Raw genomic sequence first — 22,976 nt, 5'->3', positions numbered from 1 at the left:
CAGAAATAACTCTGTTCTAGTAAAATATGACTAGAAAATAGTCAAATATGACTGGAATAACAGTTGCTCCCAGCAGACCCAATTAACCAGTCATTTTTGACTGATTTGTTCTTAGAGTGTGATGTTTTACCGGAATAATGCAAATCTTTAATATTCAATTGTGATTAAATTTTCAGCATTTTGCTCTGTGAATTTTACTCCGTATCTCTAGCCTGCATCCCTTTAACTTACGAACAGCTCATGAAACACCCGCCTTGTCGCATTTATTCTTTTCAAAAAGTTTTATATTCATGATTATTTTTTTTCATCAACACATAAAAAAGTGGTCTCCGATCGGTTGATTTTTTTTAAATTGAAATAAGATAATTCAATATGCATAGGCACCTATGTTTGACTGGCGAGGGGGGGGGGGGCTGGGCGCGCAATTTTGCCTAGAAGTTCACAGAGGCCCCCAAATTAGGTCGCCCCCGGGCCTGAATATGATTTATTTATTTCATCTTCCTACAGTAAACATATCAGCTTTATACCCCCTGGAAGCATAAGCTAGCTAGAGCACTTTGGGGATGCAATTGAGTTTAACTTCTCATCAGAATAGGCCCGAATAAAAATTAATTATGGAAGCGGGAGCTGACATTTCTTAACCAGGGGCGGATCCAGCTTTCGCTAAGGTGGATGGGGGATATTTTCATCTGTAAGTTTCCCAAATCGGATATTCTAAGCACCTTTTTTGTAGCCGTGAACATGATTGGTATATATAGGCCTATATAGTGAGCGCGAAACACGAGCTGAAAATTTTGATATTCTGTCCTGGCAAATTTAGAAAATATATATTTTGGTAATATTAGAACAGGATGGGTATCTCAACATTTTATGCAAGCGCAAAGCGAGAGCTGAATTTTTATGAATTTCCGACTCAATACTGGATGCTCTATTAGGAGCACTTTTTGTGTGAACAGTATTTGATGCGCGCGAGAAGCGCGAGCTGAAAGTTTTTTTATATTCTGACCTAAAATGTGGACATTCGAGTGGTAATCATTCAAACAGAGTGCGAACTGAAAATTTTTGACCAAAGTTGGACATTCTAAGTACTCGAACCGTAAAGGATCGTTGATGTGAGCACGACGAGCGAGATGAAAATTGACCTAAAATTTGGATTTTTAAGCACTTTTGGTGATCATGAACAACAAACGGTCCTTACAAGTCAATCCATGTTTTCGATGATCAGGCCAGAACGTACGTAATTTATATAGGCCTATAATAAAAATTTTGCAGTAAAAATATAGTTACATACGCATACCTTGCTCAGGACTCACAAACATTGCTAAGAATTATTATTTCAGGACAAAATACATGAAATTTCCCAAAAATTTAGCTCGTGCTTCGCGCTCATTTATAGGGCCTATATGAGATTATATAGTATTTTATATGAATGTAATAATAATAATACATGAGATTTATAGCGCCCTGTCCATCTTGTTTAGATGCTCAAGGTGGTTCAGAGCAGAACAACGAAAACTATTTACATATAATACATTTGTCTGAACAATAAGTCAATCGGTCTACCAAAAAACCACTCTTATATAGATATGTTTTCAGTTGCCCTTGAAGGTGGTCACTGAAGTCTAGGATAGCTAAGAAGTGTCTGTTATGGCTATACCCCTTCAAAGAAACAAACAAAAAAACTGAAATCAACTTTGAGCAGCCGATCGGGGAAAATGTGGGTAAATTTTTCCGCCCCCCCCCCCCCATTGGCGAAAGCTGGATCCGCCCCTGCGGATTGACAGATAAAATCACAAGAGATGTAAAGTATCCTTGTGTTGTGCACGTTTCATTTCATATTATGTCACAGGCCCTAATAATTTCATTAGGAAAAAAACCCATTTATTATGTTTGAAATAATTATAAGCTCGAATTGGAAATGCAATTAATGTTAAGCATACAATTTTGATGATGAAAAAAGATCAAAGCTGTTCTTGTTTTATTTCATCATCACGGCATCATCATCATCATCTACTGCAATCCTCAAAGGGCTCTGCAGCCTATCTCGAAGATAAGCCTATCTATATTCAGCTCAATATATTTGGTTAGAGTACGTGGACTTGACTTTCAAACTCTTTTGACAATTTTGAGTTCTTTATGAGTTTGTTTTGTTCTGCAGATAATAATATCGCTGAACTGTATGTGGTCGCACAGAATGTCACTCAGAGTTCAGTAACTATATTTAATGCCCTTCATGGGTTTATTCTAAGCACGAAAAAAATATATTATGTCCACTGCTCCGTTTGTCGGAACATTGTATTCCCCCTTCTGCTGAATAGCTCTCAGTCGCGACACTGGCGTATAAATCGGGGGGGGGGCTAGGGGACTATGGACCCCCAAACTTTTTTTTAATGATTGATAGAATTAAAAAAAAGAAAGAGAAAGGGAAAGTGTTAGCTGAATATTATGTCAACACAAGAACAAAATTAGAATATATGTCCGGGGGGGGGGGGGGTGCCGGGAATCAACCCCCTCAGATGTTTGTGATTTTTTTTATTTATTTTTTGCTTGTCAAATTTGCATTCCACTTTAACCCCTTTCAGAAATCCTGCGTAGCTAAATGAATGATATATTCAAAATAAATAGAGTTTGAAAAATTATGACATTATGTATGGAGTCAGGCCATGTGCGGCTGCTTTATAATACATCCAGGATTCGCATATTTACAGGCAATCTGCTTTTAAAGAAAATCCTTCTGCAAACTGTAAATGCTAAAATTATTTGGTAGAAGCAAGGCCGCAGCCCGCAGCAAGGGTGCATCTATGCTTATATAGGTGCACTCGGATCATAGAGATTGACTCCCGAGTTACATAAACTCGATCTCCCGAGCGCCGGTACCGGTACGTATAGCCAGCTTGCTCGCGCTCGGCGCCGGCGCCTCCCGCGCCGCGCCCCGGCCCGGCCGGTATATTGTACCGGTACCGGTACTTAACTCCTTAGGCTATACATGTACGCGAGTGACACAGTCGATCTAGTCTTAAATATACCGTACCCACACACCGTATACCGTAATTGACATTGATGACGGAGAACCGAGACGGAAAATCATGATCGCAGTTCCTACATTTAAGTGATTTAACATTAATTTTGGTCCTGAGTTCTGGTATGTTATCATATGTTCTTGCCCTTTATTGCCAGCGTGAATTACTAGTGATAACTTAACGTATTCCGGGCCAAAAATTGCACAGCTGATCTGAACAAAATTTTTTGTTGAGGTGCTAGGGTAATGGGGCCTAATCGCCGAACAGGCCATCTTACACGCGACTCGCACGGGCCAACGCCGGCCTAGCCTGCCAGCAGTTGCATGCCTGTATTATTATGACTAGTAATTTTTATTGTATGAGTATGGTGTCTGTGCTGTGACTTGTGTCAGTGATGGTTGCTATGGCCTATACATGTACCTAGGCCCTAGGGCCTACGCTATAATAATGATTATGTCTGGCGATTTGTTTGTGTTTTGATTGAAAGTTCATTTGCCTTCTTTTTGTACTATTCAAGTTCAAAGTTATCAAAAACGCAATTCACAAATTTTGAAGAAAAAGGGTGGTTTTGAAAGACTGGTCAATGGTCAATCGCCGGGTCAAACGAATTTAAGGATACCGGTATGATTTTTACCCAAAACAAAGTCAAAAGCTCTTTTTTAAAGGCCAAGTCCACCCCAGAAAATTGTTGATTTGAATCGATAGAAAAAATAAAACAAACATACATGTAATGCTGCAAATTTCATCAAAATTGGATGTAAAATAAGAAAGTTATGGCACTTTTAAGTTGCGCTTATCTTTCACAAAACAGTTAAACCGCACAACTCAGTGATATCAGATATGCAAATGAAAGAATTGATGATGTCCATCACTCACTATTTCTTTTGTTTTTTTATTGTTTGAATGATACAATATTTCAATTTTTACAGATTTGAAAATAAGGACCAACTTGACTTAAAGGTCAAGTCCACCTCTGAAAAATGTTGATTTGAATCATTAGAGAAAAAATCAGACAACCACAATGCTGAAAATTTCATCAAAATCGGATGTTAAATAAGAAAGTTATGACATTTCAAAGTTTCGCTTATTTTTAACTAAATATTAATATATGAACGAGCCAGTTACATCCAAATGAGAGAGTTGATGATGTCACTCACTCACTATTTCTTTTGTTTTTTATTGTTTGAATTATACTATATTTCAATTTTCACGAATTTGACGATTAGGACCTCCTTGCCTGAAGCATAAAATGTTAAAATAATGGAATTCCATGTGTTCAGGGAGGAATGAAACTTCATTTCACATGACAATGACGAGAAAATAAAAATATTTCATATTTCATATAATAAATTACAAAAGAAATAGTGAGTGAGTGATGTCATCAACTCTCTCATTTGGATGTAACTGGCTCGTTCATATACATGTACATGTAACTATTTTTTTGAAAATAAACGAAACTTTAAAATGCCATAACTTTCTTATTTTACATCCGATTTTGATGAAATTTTCAGTGTTAATGCTTGTTGAATTTCTCTTTTTATTCATATCAAGTTTTTGTTGGGGTGGACTTGTCCTTTAACCATAAACTGTTCCACATGTTCAGGGAGTAATGAAATTTTGTTTCACATGACAATGGGGAGAAAATTAAAATTTTTAATATTACATAATGAAATACAAAAGAGATAGTGAGTGGATGACGTCATCAGGCTGTCAATTTGCATACCGTCCAGGATGTGTACATAACTTTTTTTGTGAAATTTTAAGCGAAATTTGAAAATGTCATAACATTCTTATTTTCAGTGTTTTGCTTGTTGGATTTTTCTCCTTTTATTCAAATTAACTTTTTGGTGGGGTGGACTTGTCCTTTAAAGATTAGCCAAACGTGTTTAGGGTACATGTATGTTTTGTCCCCAAAGGCCAAGCTTTTCCCCCGAGGTCATATTTTGGTGACAACTTGTTTAGGGGCCAAAATGTGTAAATAAAGCCCGCAAAAAACTTGTTTATTAGAGGGCTATTTTTCACACCTGTAGAGAAAAACTCGTTTAGGGGTGTTTGGAAATTACTTGGTCATGCGTGTGTACAGCAGTATATTTGAGTGGCCCCCCCAGACTAATGTGAAGAATCGATGGCGAGTCGACTTCTAGATCTAGCCAGCTCTGTGCTACGTAACATTTTAGAAATTAGATTAATTTTTTTTCTTTAATTTCAATGATTTTTCTTTAATTTCAATAAGATTTTTAGTGGCAATAATGTTCCCTACATAGAGTATGTATGATACACAGCGTGTGACACTATCGCCGGTCCGACGGTCTCAGACTGGTAAAAATCACTGTCAGGCCAGTAACTTGTTGCATTCAAAGAACAAGTAAATTCTACGAGCACATGTTTAAAATGGTGAATTATCAAGTTTTCAAGTAGAGTCATTTCACATGTTTTTTTTACTGATCTCACTACAACAGGCTGGCAATTGTTATGTTGAGACAAATAAAAAAAATTCTCTTTTTTTTGGTCATAAAATACTTTTTTTTTCCTTTTATTAAAGAATATTTTTTTGGTAGAAGTTTGGCAGGTCTGCATTTTACCAACAGTTTTTATAGCTTCTTTGCATTATAATTATTTAATGATCTATCCCAATTATTTTGCAATGTACATGTAATTTCAACTTCTGTGATTGATTATGTACCTTTTAAGTTTAAAATTTTGTGTTGCTTTTGAAGTTGACTGGATTAGAGGTGGGAGCCTGGGAGGTGTCTTAAATATTTAGTCAAGTTGTTGTCCCCGATCTTGGCAAAGGGGGATTCATGAAATGGTCAGCGGACAACTACAATGTACATGTAACTCACTATCTCTTATTTAGTCAAGAAGTACATGTATGATGGTATTGAGAAATAGGCACCTCATGATCTCTCACACACACTTTGTCTAACATTAATTAATAAGTCTGCTTGGAGTACTACAACTACTTACATGTACTTACAGGATATTTGGACACTCCAGCTAGCAGCTGGAATTCAAATTTTCATTTTGTCCTTGTTGGTGCTTGAGACTTGATGACTTTATCTCGATTATTTATTAACCAGATTTTGATTCAGATCTACTCTCCAGATTCTTATTTGATCTAATCAATAACCAGATTTTATTTTCTGCATCAACAGGGATCTGGAAGTCTCGTACAGCCACATTTTGGCCTAGAATTAGATATTGATGACTTCGTTCAAACTCTCAAGACTTACATAATATTGTGGCTGTGCATGCCTGTACATACTGTACATGGAGGCCAAATTGAATTGTTGAAATTTCTAATGTAAAAAACAAAAATTATTGCATCCATTGTTTTCTTTGGAACTTTTGGGTTAGTGTGTCTGCGAAATCATACATGTACATGTTTCAAATACAATTTACAAAGTGGTATCGAAATGAGATTTTAAAAAAAATCCACACATTTGAAGTGAAAATCTGTGAGCCATTTCTGGTGAGGCCCCAAAATGCAGAAACAGATGATGGGTACAAACACGATCTGCTTGTACATGTAGCTCATTACTATAGTCTATCTAGAACTTGATCTAATAGTAGGCCTAACTTTATTCTTCTCTTGCCCCCACTCCATGTAGGTCCTCCAATTAATTGTGATTTCAATTTCTCTGCAGAGTTCACAATACAACTTTTAGTTGAATTACACACAGTACACTGTAGGTGCCCTGTATACATGATATACATGTACATTGTACTTCTAATCATGTCTCATTCATTTATGAATGAATGAGCAGCAACAATCGGGCACAAGACACCTTTGGTGTCTGGTTACTATGTACTACTTGGGGGGTGATACAGTATAAATTAACTCATAATTTGCTAGTCACTTATTGGCAGTGCATATGAATACACATGGTACATGTATAGAGCTGAACATTTTTGTAATGCTGCATAAAAGTTTGTCCTATTAAATGAATTTCTCTAAACCGTTGAGTTGGGAAACTACATGTAGACAGATATAACACTGGTAAGTTTTTATTGCAGTGAGTCAAGTCATGATTTGTCTAGTTTGGGATGCATGTTACTGTATGTTGCCCCAAAGTGACAAAAATTTATACCTCAAGTGGGTCTGTTAAAAAATGAATTGATTTAATAATTGTAATACAGTATATCATTCTGGGTAAAACAGTGCTTTAAGAAGGTACTTGACCCCCCCCCACCCCAAAAAAAGTGTCAATCAATATCATATATATATATATACCTTCAAAAGTTATCGAATATTTCTTATTTTCAGCAATGAAAATGTGACATTGTGTTCATATATTCATGTACATCCTAGTTTGTACAATTTTTTTTCTTATTTTCTCATGCAGATTGAAGCAATATATTTTAGAGACTGAAAATGACATAAGCACATATATACATGTATACAATATATGGAGTCCAAGTTGAACTTCAAGTTAGAATGAGAAGACTAACCAAGTATGGTGGATGGGGATTACCATGATCTACCCAGGCAGTTGATTGCTGCCTGTGAGTGCGGGGACCTTGATGCTGTCCAACAGATTCTGGACGATGATGCAGCAGCCATCGAGGTGGACTGTGATGGGGGCGAAGGCTTCACACCTCTGCAAATCGCAGCAGCCAATGGGCACGAGAACATTGTTCGTCTTTTGCTCATGCGTGGTGCCGGCCTAGATACCCAGAATAGCTATGGCTGGACAGCCCTGATGCAGGCAACCTACCATGGATTTACCAACATCGTTGTCCTTCTCCTGCAGAACAAAGCCAATCCTTCCATACGGAACAAGATGGGCGCGACGGCCTTGACACTCGCCGCTTTCAAAGGACACTCGGACATCGTGAATATATTCCTAGATCTATCGGGTGTTGACACCAACGGTCAAATGACAGGTGATATCTATGGACCTGTCTTGAAACCTACGTTGGCAGCCATAATGAAGGGTCATCAAGCCATTCTCCGCCAGCTCATGAACAGGGGCGGTGATCAGTTCTTCACAGACCCAGGAACTGGTTGGACCTTGCTAATGGTTGCAGCATTGAGTGGACATGTTTCTGCAGTGCAATACTTGGTTGATTCAGGATGCAATCCCAATGCCTTAAATATTAATAACATGACAGCGTGTGATATTTCTGTCTTGTGTAAAAACAAGAGAGCAAAGGAGTTCCTGGAAAAGAAGACTATCAACAGACCATCTGCAGGTAAATGAAATAATTATTTTTTCTGATTATATAAAATATGTACGTTCGACCCATGATATATGGGAGTAATGGGACCTTCATGAAATTTTCTGTCTCTGATTTCTTGTTCTTTTGACAGTCTGTAATGTTCTCAAAGAACCCTAACTTGGTCAGTTTATGAAGAGAAGTAAGGCTTGAGAAAAATGTGGGTCGGACGTACAAAAAGGTTGATCATTTTATGGAATTGCCCTGAATTGAAATTTAGCATAATGCACCCTGGTTTGTCTACTCTGGTCAAACTTTCAATAATGAGCACACAGTCTATGAATTATGCATTGACAGAACAAGTGCACAAATATTGTTAATAATGTGCAGACATTCCTAGCAATATCTCATGTCATGATTTCTCTTTGTGTTTGTTTTAATTTGATTTACAGGATTTTTGAGTAAATGATGGTTAAAGCAATGGTTTGGTTTGATTACTGCAAACATAGTGATTCCATGGAACATCAAGAAATATGTGTATGATATCTGGGGATGTTCAGCCAATATGGTCATTGAATATTATTCTTTCATTATGAATTGATAAGAATAAGAGGCATTTGAAAATACCAGAAAATGGATAACATTTAATACTTGTATTTGTTATGATATTCTCTTTTTTATGATATTTTCTTTCGTTTTGCAGGGGACGATAGTACAGAGTCTCAAATCATTGAAGCCACTGAACAAGGTACATGTAATTAATAATGCAACTGATGCTCAGGAATGTATGCAAATTCCTGAGATGCCAGCATTGCCATTTACATCATGAAAAAGTGTGCATTATTTGTTCCATTATGTGGATTGATGATGATTTGGTATGACTACAAGGCAGGAGATTTTGACAAATTTTCAAGAATGGCATTGTTAGTTGATTAAAGCAAGGCTTGCCAGTAGATATCATTTTTTTTTATTGCCAAAGTAGGCCTATATGTGCACCCCTGGCATATTGAACCCAGTGTATTTTTTTGTGCAATGAATTAATTTATTTTTTTGCTTTGCACTTTTTGCACTAGTCTTGTACTTGTAAGCATCAAGATAAAGAGTGCGCATACGACCCATTTAAGCACTTGTTATTGGCTTTATTAATAATCCATTTTTTATAATTCTGCATACTTTGCCTCTATTAGTGACTATTTTCGACTGATGATACTCTGCTGTAGATTATCTTATTATAAAGCCTAAAAAATTGCTATGTTTCCCTCATAAGCCCCAAATCCGAAAGTTTAGTCGGTCGGTAAGAATTCATAAAAAAAATTACTTCGCTGCTGCTATGCACAAAGATAATGACACTTGGGATGATTTATTCATGCAGTTATACATGTCAAAATGCATTTACCGGTAAATTCTTTTCATTCCATTGAATACATGTACAAATTGTCAGATTCTTTGCCGAAATCTGACATTTTCTCATAAAAACATTGCATTTGTATATTTTGGTTCTGCTAAAAGAAAAAAATGATAAATAGCGACCCTGTATTTTGCATTTTACTGTTGGTCAGATGAGGGCAACGGAACAAATTTTAGGGTCTTATTTCTTCTGTTTATCTGTGTACTGTACAATGTAGATGGACTTTGAAAATATATTTTAAATTTGACTTTCCATTTTGATATTGTAGGAGACCTGAAGCTTGTCCAGCGTATTCTTGACAAGGACCCCATGCAGAGCAACTACACTTCTGTAGAAGGTGCCACGCCCCTCATGATCGCCGCTATGTTGGGCAGGAGGGACATTGCCGAGACCTTGGTCCAAAGAGGGGCCGAGATCAACCGTCAAGATGTCAAGAGCGGATGGACAGCCCTCATGCAGGCCACATTCCACAGGTAGCTGTCCTCCGACCTCTAATCATGCAATAAGACACGCCAAATGAATCGATCATGATTTCAAACTTTTTAACAAAACATCATATTTCCCCCTCCACACCCCACTTTTCGGCAGAGGGCGGATGACTGGGTAAAAATTTAGAGCTTTTTTTTTCTCCACAATAGTCAAATGTAAAATAGAAAGTGCAAAAAAAAAAGATGAGAGACATGAAATCCCCTAAAAATGTCAATGTTGTTGAATGATGAATGTTCTACCCCCACCCCCGTACATTTACATTTTTATTGTTAGGAAAATGGAAATCCGATGGTAATTTTTCTTCTTAATTTAAAACATTCAAGACAAATAGTACCACATTGTTTGATAAATATCTAGCCTTGCATCTTTTAATTCAGAGCTCTACAAATTCAGGCAAAATACATAAAAATAAAATAAACCTATTAAATACAGCCCTTTTTGATTGTATCAGTATCTTTTGTTCGATGCTTATTAAATAACAATGTTTTATGAGGAAAATAACTAAAATCCTAAAATTGGATCTTCTGCATAAAATGACTACTTTTAATGCAAACTGGTAATTGTCTTACTTGAGATACATCCTTTATAGATAAACTTGCAAAAGACATGTTTCTATAGATCAAAATTACTTCAGATGTCTATATTTTTTAGTTAAAATTGATCAATAGATTATGTTTCAAATGATATTTGAGTCCTGGATGAGAAGGTGTTAATCAATTTTGTATTCCTCAAGGAATAGGCAAATATAACAATGGAGGCTATGATATAGATTCAATGTTCATGTGTTACTTGTAATTTACTTGCTTATCAGGAGAAAAGACGTAGTGAAGTACTTGATCCAAGCTGGTGCTGATCTCAACATTCAGGCCCGGGACGGCTGCAAGGCCCTGGATCTTGCTCTGGTCATCGTATCAGGTAATGACACCCATTCAAAGCAGTGCTAGAACATTGTGGTTGTGCTTTAGCAGGTATCTCACTATAGAATTTTCTTAAGGATTTTCCTTGCATTCTCAATCATTAATTTAAAAGTTAGGATTTGCAATTACAAGAAGCCTGCGTGATTCCTTCATGAAAGATGCAGCAGTGACTTTTACTTAGTATTGTTTTCAAATTCTTAGAAGTGCTGGTTAAAAGTTTATCTAAACTATATTATATCTTATTTCCATTTTATATACATACATGTAGTCCCAATTTTTTAGGTGGAAAGAAAAGGGGATTCTAGAACATATTTAATGTACATGTACAACTTCTAATAATTCCCAGTTTTAGAAAACCTATATGTACATTGTATAATGGTAATGCTTTTCACTTAATATAGTATGGAAGATGTTGATCATTGTGGTGGTAGAAAATCGCTGTAGGAGGTGATCTGTTGTCTCAGGATAAAGGTCGACAAGACTGAATACCGTAGACCAGTTTGTTTGATCATGAGGCAACTCCTACAGCAATATTAGTAAAATCAGTACTTTCTATCATTTTGATTGTTTGTTCAGATGAAACGGACAAAGTTGGCAGTGAATTGACCCGTCTCCTAGCTCCTATCACACTGCTCTCTGTTGGCAACGATCAAACCACTCCAGAGGTCAAAGTTCAAGAGAACGGTCAGATGTGGTCAACGAGACTGAATAGCGTAGACCAGATGGAGGACCAGGAGGATGCCAAACAGTCTGGTCTCAAGGTGATGAGGTCAAAGGTCAATAACGTCACACGGTCTGGTCACCATCATGCGGTTGCAGACTGTTTTATACTTTGCTGATTTTACAATGGCTTGTGTGACGTTTGCTGTGCCTTTTGCCAATATCTACCCTTTTTAAGAAAAAAAATGTCAAAACATATATATGTTACACCCAAGAATGAATAAGATTGCATGTTGGACCTGGTTGCAGTTGCAAAAACTCCTTGTCTTCATCTAACAAAAGATAAAAAAATGAAAATTGTCTTCCAGGTGCACATATAGTATCTACAAAATTGCAAAATAGGGCAAAATATATATAACCAATTCAATAAAAAAATATTTACCAACAAATGAATGGATACTCATCAATAATGCTTGCCAGGCAGTGACTCAACTGGTCCACAGCACATCCATCAAGTATGAGAGAGGATTATAAATACCTCAGACTCACTGCTTTGATACTAGCTTGTGAATTCCTGGTCCACCATGGAGATTGGAATTGAGTTTTAAGGACTAGCTCGGAAAGGTCTTTTTTTTTAACTGTCTGATCTGCATAGCAGAGCGAGGCTATACTCTGCACTTTTCCGACAGCTGTAGAAATAAACCTGGTAAATTGTGCTGACTCGACATTTTCGAGCATCTAACAAACAAACTTTTTGTGTGGACTATGAGCTGCCAAGTAGTACTGATTTTCTGTATTTAGTACTGAAAATAGAGAAGAATAGTGATGGTTTCATGCAAAATACTGATTTCTAAAGTTTCAGTTTATGTGTTGTCCTATTGTATTCCTGTGAAAATACTAATTTCCTCACCAGAATACTGATTTTCAGCCTTGAAAATACTGAAATGTTTTTGTTCAGGTTGGCAGCTCTGGGAAAGGTTCAATTGATCTGTCTTTTTGTGTGTTTATGTGTCTATCAGCAAAAAACAAAGCATTCTTTTCTCTCTTGGTCTTTGTATGTTAAAAAAGACGAATTTCAATTAAATTAAATTCAATGTATTTGTTTAACCTAGTACTAAAATGCAATGAGGTGACCCCAGAAAAAGTAAAGCATATAATTTGACCACCAGATTTGTTCCGCCCTATCCAATTTTTTTTCAGCTCAATGTATATCTTGTTAATAAGGATAGGCAACGACTTTCTGACTTCTGAAGAAAAATAATAAATTACCTTTGCAAATTTTTTTTTTTTTTTACTTTATTGGGTTGATATTAAGTGAAAGGACCAGTTGAGAAAAAATATACAGTATAAGTGGTGTTTTTTTCTTTTATACAGAAAAAAATCAGTATTTTTATTTGATTAAATAATGTTTGGATTTTTGTGTTGAAGATTTGGCTAAGCTTTGGTGAAGGTTCAATAATCTAACATGGCAATCATGCTGCACTCAACTCAGTTGAGATGAATGGGTACTCGGTTTGAATTCATTCCTTGAATGCACAGTGCTTCTTTATGAAAATTCGAAATTCCATCAACGATATTATTATTTTGCTAAAAAAGAAAACCTTGTGCCCATCAAACACTTGTACATATTGAATAAATGCATAGTAGAAAGTTACAAAGATTATCATCCTGACATATTTTCAGCCTATTTCATCTGTGAGAAATGTTTTTTTTTAATATGCAGTCACTTATTTTGGTTTTGATCATGTTATATTAAAAATGCATCCAAGACTTTATTATTTCATATCTTCCACACTTGAACAGTTTTTGAACATGCGCATTTCTTATAATATAAGAAATTGGAATAGTATTCAATCACTTTTGGGATTTAAAAAAAAAATTTATGGATGCTTTATAAGGCCATAAATTTTAACATCAACAATTTTTTGTTCTTCCTAGGCATGGTGGTCTCGAATGTCGAACCGGTTCCGCAATCTGAAGCTTACTCGCACATTACGGGGAGGGCTCGGGTCCACCACGAAGCTCATCCCCTTCCCGGATGAGACAGCCAGACCGGACGAAACCCTGAAGAGCATGGGCAGCAGTTCATACGTCAACGGAGGAGAACCTTCGCCAGTCAAAGAGGTCAGCAAACATCAAAGAAGGAAATCCAAGGAAGGGTCTCGTGTTTCTTTCTCAAAAGCAAGCACCAGTGAGTATTCATGTTTAAGCCTTACGGATAGACTGCATTTAATTGGAAACGGGATACTCATATCCAAGTCCTGAATGCATATTTCTGATTCTGATTGTTTGCAAATGAAGTTGAGTTTGATTTTTTGAGTTGCAATTGATTGCAGCTCTTTATGCAACAGACCCCAGATTGATATCTCTGTTTTTATTTCACTTTGGCTGTGTGGATTGGTGATGGGTAAAATTGGAAACTTATATATTTGTTGAGTTTTTTGTTCGTTTATTTCTGCGTGTATGTGTTATTTGTAATATATTCTCTTTATTATTTTGGATGGTTTAACCTCAGCATGTTTCTAAATTGTAGAATTTACTTGTTGGATTCAGATACCTCATGTCATGTGCTCTACTATCAAATAGATTGTGTTATTTCAACGTTTATGTATTTCATTATTGTGAACTGTTTGGATTTGATTCACTTTTTCTTTTTGTTTCATGAAAGGTATGGTATTACTAATAGAAGAAATGGTACATGGAAGTTCTTGATACATCTGGCTCTGTAACACAAAGCTTGGCTAAATGAAGTGGAACAATTTGTTACAATTGATTACATTAACCTCAATGTACAATCCATCATGAAAATCAATTGTATGATCAGTCATGAAGCTTGTGTTGCGGAGCCAAGAACCTTGTTACATAAAACCTTGTTATCAATACATGAGCTACCATTTGGTTGGCCAAATGCAACTATTCTCTATAGGTTTCTAGCATTTGTCATTGATTACAAGTTTTATGAAACATGGCTCTTATCATATGTGAAATATTGTTTTAGACTTATGTGGTACTCTAATAAATTGGGTATTCTTTTCTTTCATGTTCTCTGTTGTGTGTTTGAATCAGAACCCGAACCTGTTCAGCCATTGGTGAGTACGGGTAGCTGTAGATTCACATTTTCTTCTCAGTGTCAATCTAAAATGCATATACATGCAAAATAGCATGATGTTGGGTTACTTTCCAAGGTTCAGTATTACAACTTTTTTGAAAGGTGATGGGTCATTGTCCAGAGAAGGTTAGATAGGCTAATATGAAAATTTTGCATTAGTTTTGAATGTTAACCAGTCAGATGAGTCTGTTCAGAAACCCGACGTTTTGGCATGGTTACCATGTCACAATAGCAAATAACACATCTGTTTTCAAATTGAAATATGGAAGGATATTGTCGGAAAAGATGTAAACAATGATCCCACCCAATAAAATGTGTTTATCTTTTTGTTCTACAAGAGTTTTTTTTAGGTCTGTCCACTGTACTGTTCATATTTTTACTAATTTTTGGAAAAAAGTTTTTTTTTTTAAATTGCCATTATGACATATTGAAATGTCCCATATACATGTTCTCTACAAAGTTTTGTTTTCCTTATATCTCTTGCTAACAGATTGATTAATCAATGAAACAATGTTGTGTACAGTAGAAGACAAAAGGCAATAGGAATAATTTGGTATTACAAAACAGAATGAAATATATATTTTTTAAAAGTTAAATTGGGGGTAATATTAGGGGTATGGTTAGTAAAAGAAGTTTATAATCATGAACAGTCCTCCCCCCAAAAAAAACATGTATAATTATAAATGAGTTTGATGTTTTTATATCTCATTTATGATCTTATTTTGAGAATGATTGAAATGAAAAAAAAAGCCATATTTTTTGTTATAAAAAAATTATCTGTATCTACTCCTGAGTTTCTGCATGAAGAGCTCCTGTAAAAATGTGTTTTTGTTTTCGGACATGTTTTCTTCTTTATTTGTTTTAAATCAGGACATGCAAGCACCTCATTCCAAGAATAATGACAAACTACTCCCGGTAATTCCACCCTTTCTACCTCCTCCGAGCTTTGAGCTTCACAATGCAGACAAGTCAAGGAGGTCACACTCCAAAGCAAAGGTAACCTTGGAGAAGTTGGTGTTACAACACCAGTATTTTTAGCCAATCTTCATTTGATCGTCTGTTATTCTATCAATTACCAATATCAGTGATTTTTATTTCATTTCTACATATTCCTTTTATATACCAAAAGCTTTTATATCATATATCAGGCTCAAATTTTCCATCAAAATTTATGGAGATTAATTGCAAAATAATGTTACTTTGTTATGAAAGTCCTCATCTCTTCTACTTAAAAAATATATATTTGGATATGTTAATGGGTCTTTCTCTAGGGTATGGGACCTGGAAGGCCAAGCACGGCACTATCGAGTAACACCACCAGCACCACCTCCACCTCTGCCACCTCGACCACCAACACCAGTCGCATGCCACGCCCCATGTTTACCACCCGTAGAAGCACTGGCATTAGCCCATCTAATTCTGCCCATTTCAGTAGCACCATCAGCCCCAGTTCATCAGGAGAAGCATCGGCACTCAGCAGGGGTCTGCTATCGGCCAGGAAGCAAGGACATTCTTCATCGTCCGGAGTTCTGTCCAGTCGGGTGCTTCATGGGTCAACGACCAGCAGAGCAGGTATTGTACTTTTATTTCTTTACCTGATTTTAACAATTGCTTTATTCTATTAAATTGTTTGCTTACCATTTGTTGAATTTCCTCTTTGCCTAGTTGCTAATTGTCTTGCATCCAGTTGAATTAATCCCCCTTAGTCAAAAGAAAGTAAGCTTATCAGCGTTCTCAGACAAAACTGCAGTTAGACACCATAGTAATTGAAGCACTTGGTAATTAGCCCGTGATCATTAGACCTGCTTGTAGAACATTTGCCAGTAAGACTATGAACATGGACCATGAGAGTTTAAGTGCTATTAATGAAGATAGCCTTTTTGAAAAGAGGAAATGGGTTTAAGACCAAGCATGCACAAAGGTCAATGTCGTAAAATCCATCTAACTTTTTGTACGTCAAACCCCCATTTTCTCCATTCGTACTTTGTACCGCTCAAGTCATGATGAGTTTCAAGCATTATGCCTTTTCCAAACGAAGACAAATAATAGAAAGGTGCCAGTTACAGGGTTGAGACATACGATTTCATGGAATGGTGCTAAACCTACATTATCTGAATCATCAACTTCCCCAATTATTTTTTGCCATTCACCAATCTCTATTGATACATGTATGTTTACACTACAGGTGATAGCTATGGGTCTGTAGCTCCAGTAGAAGACCAACTTGGATCCAGGAAGCGATATGCTTCAGCGTCATCAGTTCCATCTCTAGCACAGTAAGGCAATCCTTTAATTATGTAGTCTGTTGACTACAGAGTTGAAAACTCAGTCTTGTATGCCACCAGCCACTTCATAAATAACAATAAATTGCCTAAAATGAAGTAATATATTTTTATTGAGTTAAAAAAAACACATCCAAAGCTTTAAAATGAAGTATAACTTGTAAAAATTGATCAATAATAACCTAAACAAGTACTTTATTGAATGTAGAAAAACAGTAAGCAAGAGTTTTAAAAAATTAGTAGAAAGCAAGGAATTATTAATTAAGGCTGGGGTTCACTCAGGCTTGAAAAATGCACACTGTGCAAATCTCAATGAAAATTCCAAGCAGTCCATAAAAACCCTCTTTATCTTTTCTTATATCTTTTCTCACAGAAACTCTTACATTTTATTTCCTATTCAACTTTACAACTTGACATTATGTCAGTATGAAGAAGAATTACTTTTTCAAAAAAGCTATTTATTTTTCTTTGGATGATGAAATTACTGTTTTGGCTATGTTCCCGTTGACTTATTGTTGGTTTTGGGGTAGCTGGTCACATTTGATGTTAGAGACACAAGTTGTTGGAAAGATTCAATAGTTGTTGTGAGCTATTACAATTTCTTGTATTCATGTACATGTATTTTGAAAATGTGGTCCACAGCAGAGGATTTCAACCCCTCCCCATCTTTTGGTCCAAAGTCCACAACACCTTTGCAGAATAAAGTATTTGATAAGACATTTCCCCATCTTCTAAAGTTAAAGCTTGTCCTTATTGTTTGTGATGCCTGGACAATCATTGCAATGCTTTTTTTTAGGAGATAAATGTCATGTATGTATATTTTTTCCTCCTTTTTTCTCCCATTAAGGATACCGTCCTCACCCCCTTCCCAGCCTAGCAACGAATCTCACACTCCCACCTCGAATCCCCCAAACCGACGCCACTCCGCGAACCTCACTGCCGCAAACATAGGCTCCAACTCATCTCTCCACCGTCCCAAGACCAGGTCCCACAGCGGCAGTGCATCGACCCGTGGGAGCACCTCCTCCACGCTCACCCCGACCCCATCCCCCATTCCAATGGGGAGGGGGAGGATGAGTGGTGGAGGGTCCAGTCACAGTGGAGGAGGGGGGAGTTCTGGGGGTGTCCAGAGGGAAGCATTCCAAGGTGGCAGGAAGACCAGTGCTGGTAGTAGCAGCATCAGTGAAGAAGGTGATGAATTCGTGATAATAAAGCATAATGAATACTCAATTCTCATTGCACTTTACAATGTATTGAATCTAAACCCATCCCAACTTAATCTGCATGTAGTACAGGAATTGATAACTAAAGAAAAAAAACAAATTATTTATAAGAAACCTACTTCTAAATAACAAAAAAATATGTGTATGATTTTAGGAAATAAACAGGCAAGAATGCTCTTAAATTGAGCAAGTAAGGACATAATTCTTGTTTTTAGGGGCAGAGCATTCCACCATTATCTTCACTTTCGGAATACATATATGTACATGTACATTACTTTTTGTATTGTTTAGATAAGCTCCTGATAGATATTGCAATGTGTTAGTTTGATTTTAGAAAATGGGCATAATGATTGTTCAAAACACAGATCATTTATGCTCTCCAGACTTAATACCCTATTGCCAGGCATTATTAGTGAGCTCTTTGTCACATTTCACTTTTTTACACAATGTAATTGTCCGTACAACGTAAACTCAATCAAGGCATCATCTGATTTATGTATCTATTTCTTTAAAGTAATCTTTTTGTTAGAAAATAGTTAATGCATGCATGTTGCTCTGTTTACAGTGTATGACTCTTTCTTATTTCATAACAGATGAATTATCAAGCCTGCTAAAGAAGCTATCATTAGAGAAATATGCACCGATATTTGAAGAACAAGAGGTAAACATGGCCTTCTAATTCCTCTGCAATCTTTTAGCCTTGCTTTGTGTAATGCCATAGGGGACAGTGCCGTAGTAGGCATGTTAGTGATTTTATCCAATTGTTCCGCTTTGTGTTAAATGTTCAGATGATCATTTTTTTTCTGCCATTTCCCCCTTATATTTATCTAATTCTATTCCATATATATTTTCGCTCATCTTGCTTATTGAATGATATTTAAAATGAACCAAAAGTTCATAAAGACGTGCAGTTCTTTACTCCATAAAAGACAGTCATGGTGGGGCAAATAATATCCTACTTATTTGCAGGAATAAGAGAAACACCTTAATTCTTTATAGGAAAAAGTGTGGCATATTTTGGGATAACATCAGTAAATGGCAAAGGACATGGGGGGGGGGGGGGGGGGAGGAAAACAAAAAGATGGCCTCCTTTCTCATTTGAAATATTGAGGAATTATCAAATTCATAACAAAAACCTTTGTTGATGCTCTTTATTTGTATTTTCTTTTCTTTTTCTCATTTATTCCACTCCTTTCCTTTTTTCTCAGTCTCTCCCCCTGCCACTCTGTTGTACATATAGTTTGGTTCTTACGAAATTTAATCACACAGTAGGTGTCCTTTCATAGGCCAATGTACTGCTTTGATAGTTGCGATACATATTCCTTTTACTTATGGATCTGCACTGTGACATCTGGCTGAATACAGATGCTCAGAAATATAATGAAATAGATGAAATAATTATTGTTCTGTTTTGAATGCTATAAAGAGGATAAGTTCTTTTAATAATCATGCTGCATGAAATTGGTGTCAGTTAGGGTTACATGATCAAAACTGCATATACTGTACTTGGAGTGGCTGCAACACTTTGGCTTTATTTGTTTGTAATGTTTCTGTCTACCCAGGTTGACATGGAAGCCTTTCTTGCTCTCAATGACTCTGATCTCAAGGAGATGGGTATCCGGCATAAGGAGCCTAGGAATCAGATACTTACAGCCATTACCCAGATGAACTCTGGTAAGCATCAAGATGACCATGACAACTATTCACCTTCTGTGACGAGGTATGCCTTTCAGAGGTGATTCAGAACTTGATAGGAGACCTCAGAATCCTCAAATGAAATCTGGTGACCAACACAATGTCCATGACAGCTATTCACCACTAGGTCTGCCTTTATTAGGTTAGTCAGACCTTGACAGACAACCGATGGAACTAGGAATTGGATAGTCATTGCTTAGATTGACCCTGTTAAAATAACAAGATGGCCATGACAGGTATTCATTTCTTGGTACTGGTATGCCTTCAAGAGGTGATTCAGACCTTGACAGACAACCGATGGAACTAGGAATTGGATACAGTCATCGCTCAGATGAACTCTGAGCAACGATATGGCCATGACAACTGTTCACCGCTAGGTATTTCTTTCTGATGCAGCTCAAACCTTGACAGAAAACCTCGGGACCTCAGAATCCCTACAGTGTAGATGAATCTTTTTAAGCAACAAGATGGCCATGAAATATTTTCACCTTCTATGACTAGGTATGACTCAAAGGTAAATCAAGAACCTCTGGGTCTCAATTATTGATACACATACAAAGTAAATGTCAATAGCAAAATAGCATGAAATATTTGAATGTAGAATATTTGAAATTCTAAATTTATTAAAAAACTAATTCGGTTTGGATTAACAGGCCTACTTGACAATATCATATCCAAAGAACTTGTATCTCAAACATCACACCAAATAAGGTTTTGGACAATCAGAATTGTACATGTAAATACTGCCTAATTGAAATGAGGCACTGGCAATTTAATTGTTCGCTATTGCCCATTTCAATATCACTCATGGCTATAGTGTTATAAACCGTGAATGTATTATCGTCAGTCATGTGCTATCACCTTTATTCAGCCTTTTAAATGTCATATACATTTATAATAATGCTAGAATATGGAATATTCATCACTTGATTAGAGCGTAATGTCTTCAACAAAGATGGCTGATCTATTATGCAATACTTTACAAAGCTGATAAGTGCTATTTTATTGTACTATAGTTATTTTAGTTTCATGAACTGTGTTTAGATGGAAGAAAACTAATGAATTTTACATTATGCCATTTGTACTTTTATGCTTCTGCCCATGGTAGGTGGTTGAAGTAACGTTTTCGGGTTGTCTGTCTGTTGGGTCCGAACAGTTACAAGTTAATGATTTTGGAGCAGAAATCAGTGATATCACCTTGAACATCTTACACAATAGGGCACAGGATATGTTAGCTTGATAATTGATAAAGGAGTGCTATTTCAATGCTATGCAAATATACTATTATATAACCTTAAAAAACAGGGTCAAAGTAAATTTCCAAAACCATTTATATTGAAAAAAGGAAAATGTTAAAACATGTTGGAAGTTTTTATTATGAACGAATATGAACATTCGTAGTATAAATGTATGTAATATTCAAATGACATTCTGTGTCATTGTACTGTAGTTATTTATTTACTTTTTTCTAATTTGCAGAGTTTAAGATCTTGGCGCACACCTTGAAAGTAGTTGTGAATATCAGTAATTTAAATTTTACCAAGATATGTAAATAATGTGTGATTCGTAAACAAATACATAAATAATGATTGGCATTGTTTGACAAGAAGGGGATTTTATTTTCTCTGGGTGATGGATTTGTGAGATTCTTTTGTCTGTTGCAAGGTAAAAATACATTTTATCTCGTTTTAAAAAGCAATTTCCTCTCCTCCCCGCCAAACTAATTTGATCAATATAAGTTAGGGAATCATCATCACCCACCCACATATTCTTTTGTATTTTACTCTACAAAATATGACATACATGTATTTTAATTTTCTCCTCACTGAGATGTGAAAAAAAGTTTGAATTTTACTTGAACATGTTGATTTGTCTTGTGAAAACTCATAACTCTCATTTCAAATCCTATTTCAATGAATTTTTCAGCATTTACTGTTTGATTTTTCTCTTTACATTCAAATCACCTTTTTCTTGGGCTGGACTTCCCCTTTGTGATCTTTAAAACAATATAGTTGTGTTTCCTTTGAATGAATGTGAATGGTATTTGGTTAACTCTTTGTTTTTTCCAACTTGAAAGCAACTCAATTAAGTATGGATGTGAATGGTAAGCAATCTTAAATGACATTTTGTTCTTGCTGTAAAATTAAGGAATGTATTGATTGTGAAATTAAGATATTGGCATCCACCAGACACCACAATACCCATTACCCACTTACGCCTCGATTTCAAACAAGATGTGTATGCAGTTTTATAAATTATATCAAGCATAGGAAATGTGTTCCCTACTAAATTTTCTACATCTACAATGTACATCATGTGAGTACAGAAGTATGATAAATCCTTACCATAACTCATTGCAGTCCAAGATACAATTTTAAGCCCATTTGGCCTTTCTCTTACCAACCCACAGGTTTGAAGTCAGTATTGGTATCCTATATTCTGAAGAATTATCAAATTTGTCTGCAGATTTGTCGTGTAGTTTGTGGTGGGCTGTATAGACCACACATGTTAATATAAGATAATGTAAGAATGCAAAATTATAGGTCATGATGCTGTGGATTTGTTAAAAATAATATTTTCATAATTTTTTCCCTTTTATAGGTATGTTTGCAGGTGTTCCAGTCAATAATCTGTTCACCATTTCAGATTGTTTTTTGTCTGCAAGTACAGTATTATCACCATTATTCTGGGTTACCTTCTAAACTATAAATGATCATTCTGTGGAGAACTTTAATTTTTGATTTAGGAATTTGAACACAATACTAAATGAGCAATGAGGTGTTTTGTTTATTAACGAAATACAATATATCCCTCCGACAGTGATTTTTAGGTCATTAGGGAAATAAATATAAATGTTCATGTATTTATTATTTGAAACCTACAATGTGCTTCCATTATCACAATTGACTCAGTACTACATGTATTTTGATTGTATTATGTTTATAGACATGTATTCATCCTTGACAAGTCTGTCCATTTTGATAAATAAATCGGATGCTATTTATTAACAAAA

At 35.9% G+C, this 22,976-nt stretch overlaps 1 protein-coding gene across 2 annotated transcripts; it reads left to right on the top strand.

The window, feature by feature from the left end:
* Positions 1 to 3,026: 3,026 nt before the first annotated feature.
* LOC121407427 (ankyrin repeat and SAM domain-containing protein 6-like) lies at positions 3,027 to 22,976 on the top strand. 2 transcript variants are annotated; one of them, XM_041598494.1, is made up of 15 exons: positions 3,027 to 3,142; positions 7,367 to 8,216; positions 8,884 to 8,928; positions 9,857 to 10,061; positions 10,889 to 10,992; positions 11,571 to 11,770; positions 13,593 to 13,845; positions 14,721 to 14,743; positions 15,634 to 15,759; positions 16,035 to 16,335; positions 16,949 to 17,039; positions 17,893 to 18,236; positions 18,862 to 18,929; positions 19,831 to 20,003; positions 20,235 to 22,976. In XM_041598494.1, exons 2-15 carry the CDS (start codon positions 7,478 to 7,480, stop codon positions 20,236 to 20,238), a joined length of 2,676 nt encoding a protein of 891 aa, XP_041454428.1. In that variant the 5' UTR covers positions 3,027 to 3,142; positions 7,367 to 7,477; the 3' UTR covers positions 20,239 to 22,976. The 2 variants fall into 2 exon arrangements, with proteins under 2 accessions (XP_041454428.1, XP_041454429.1); XM_041598495.1 differs by having other exon boundaries at positions 11,571 to 11,755; positions 19,831 to 22,976.

Source organism: Lytechinus variegatus, chromosome 2 (genome assembly GCF_018143015.1).
Source record: "Lytechinus variegatus isolate NC3 chromosome 2, Lvar_3.0, whole genome shotgun sequence".
Lineage (NCBI taxonomy): Eukaryota > Metazoa > Echinodermata > Echinoidea > Temnopleuroida > Toxopneustidae > Lytechinus > Lytechinus variegatus.
The sequence above is the reverse complement of the archived record's forward strand: the minus strand, read 5'-3'. Positions and strand labels throughout refer to the sequence as shown.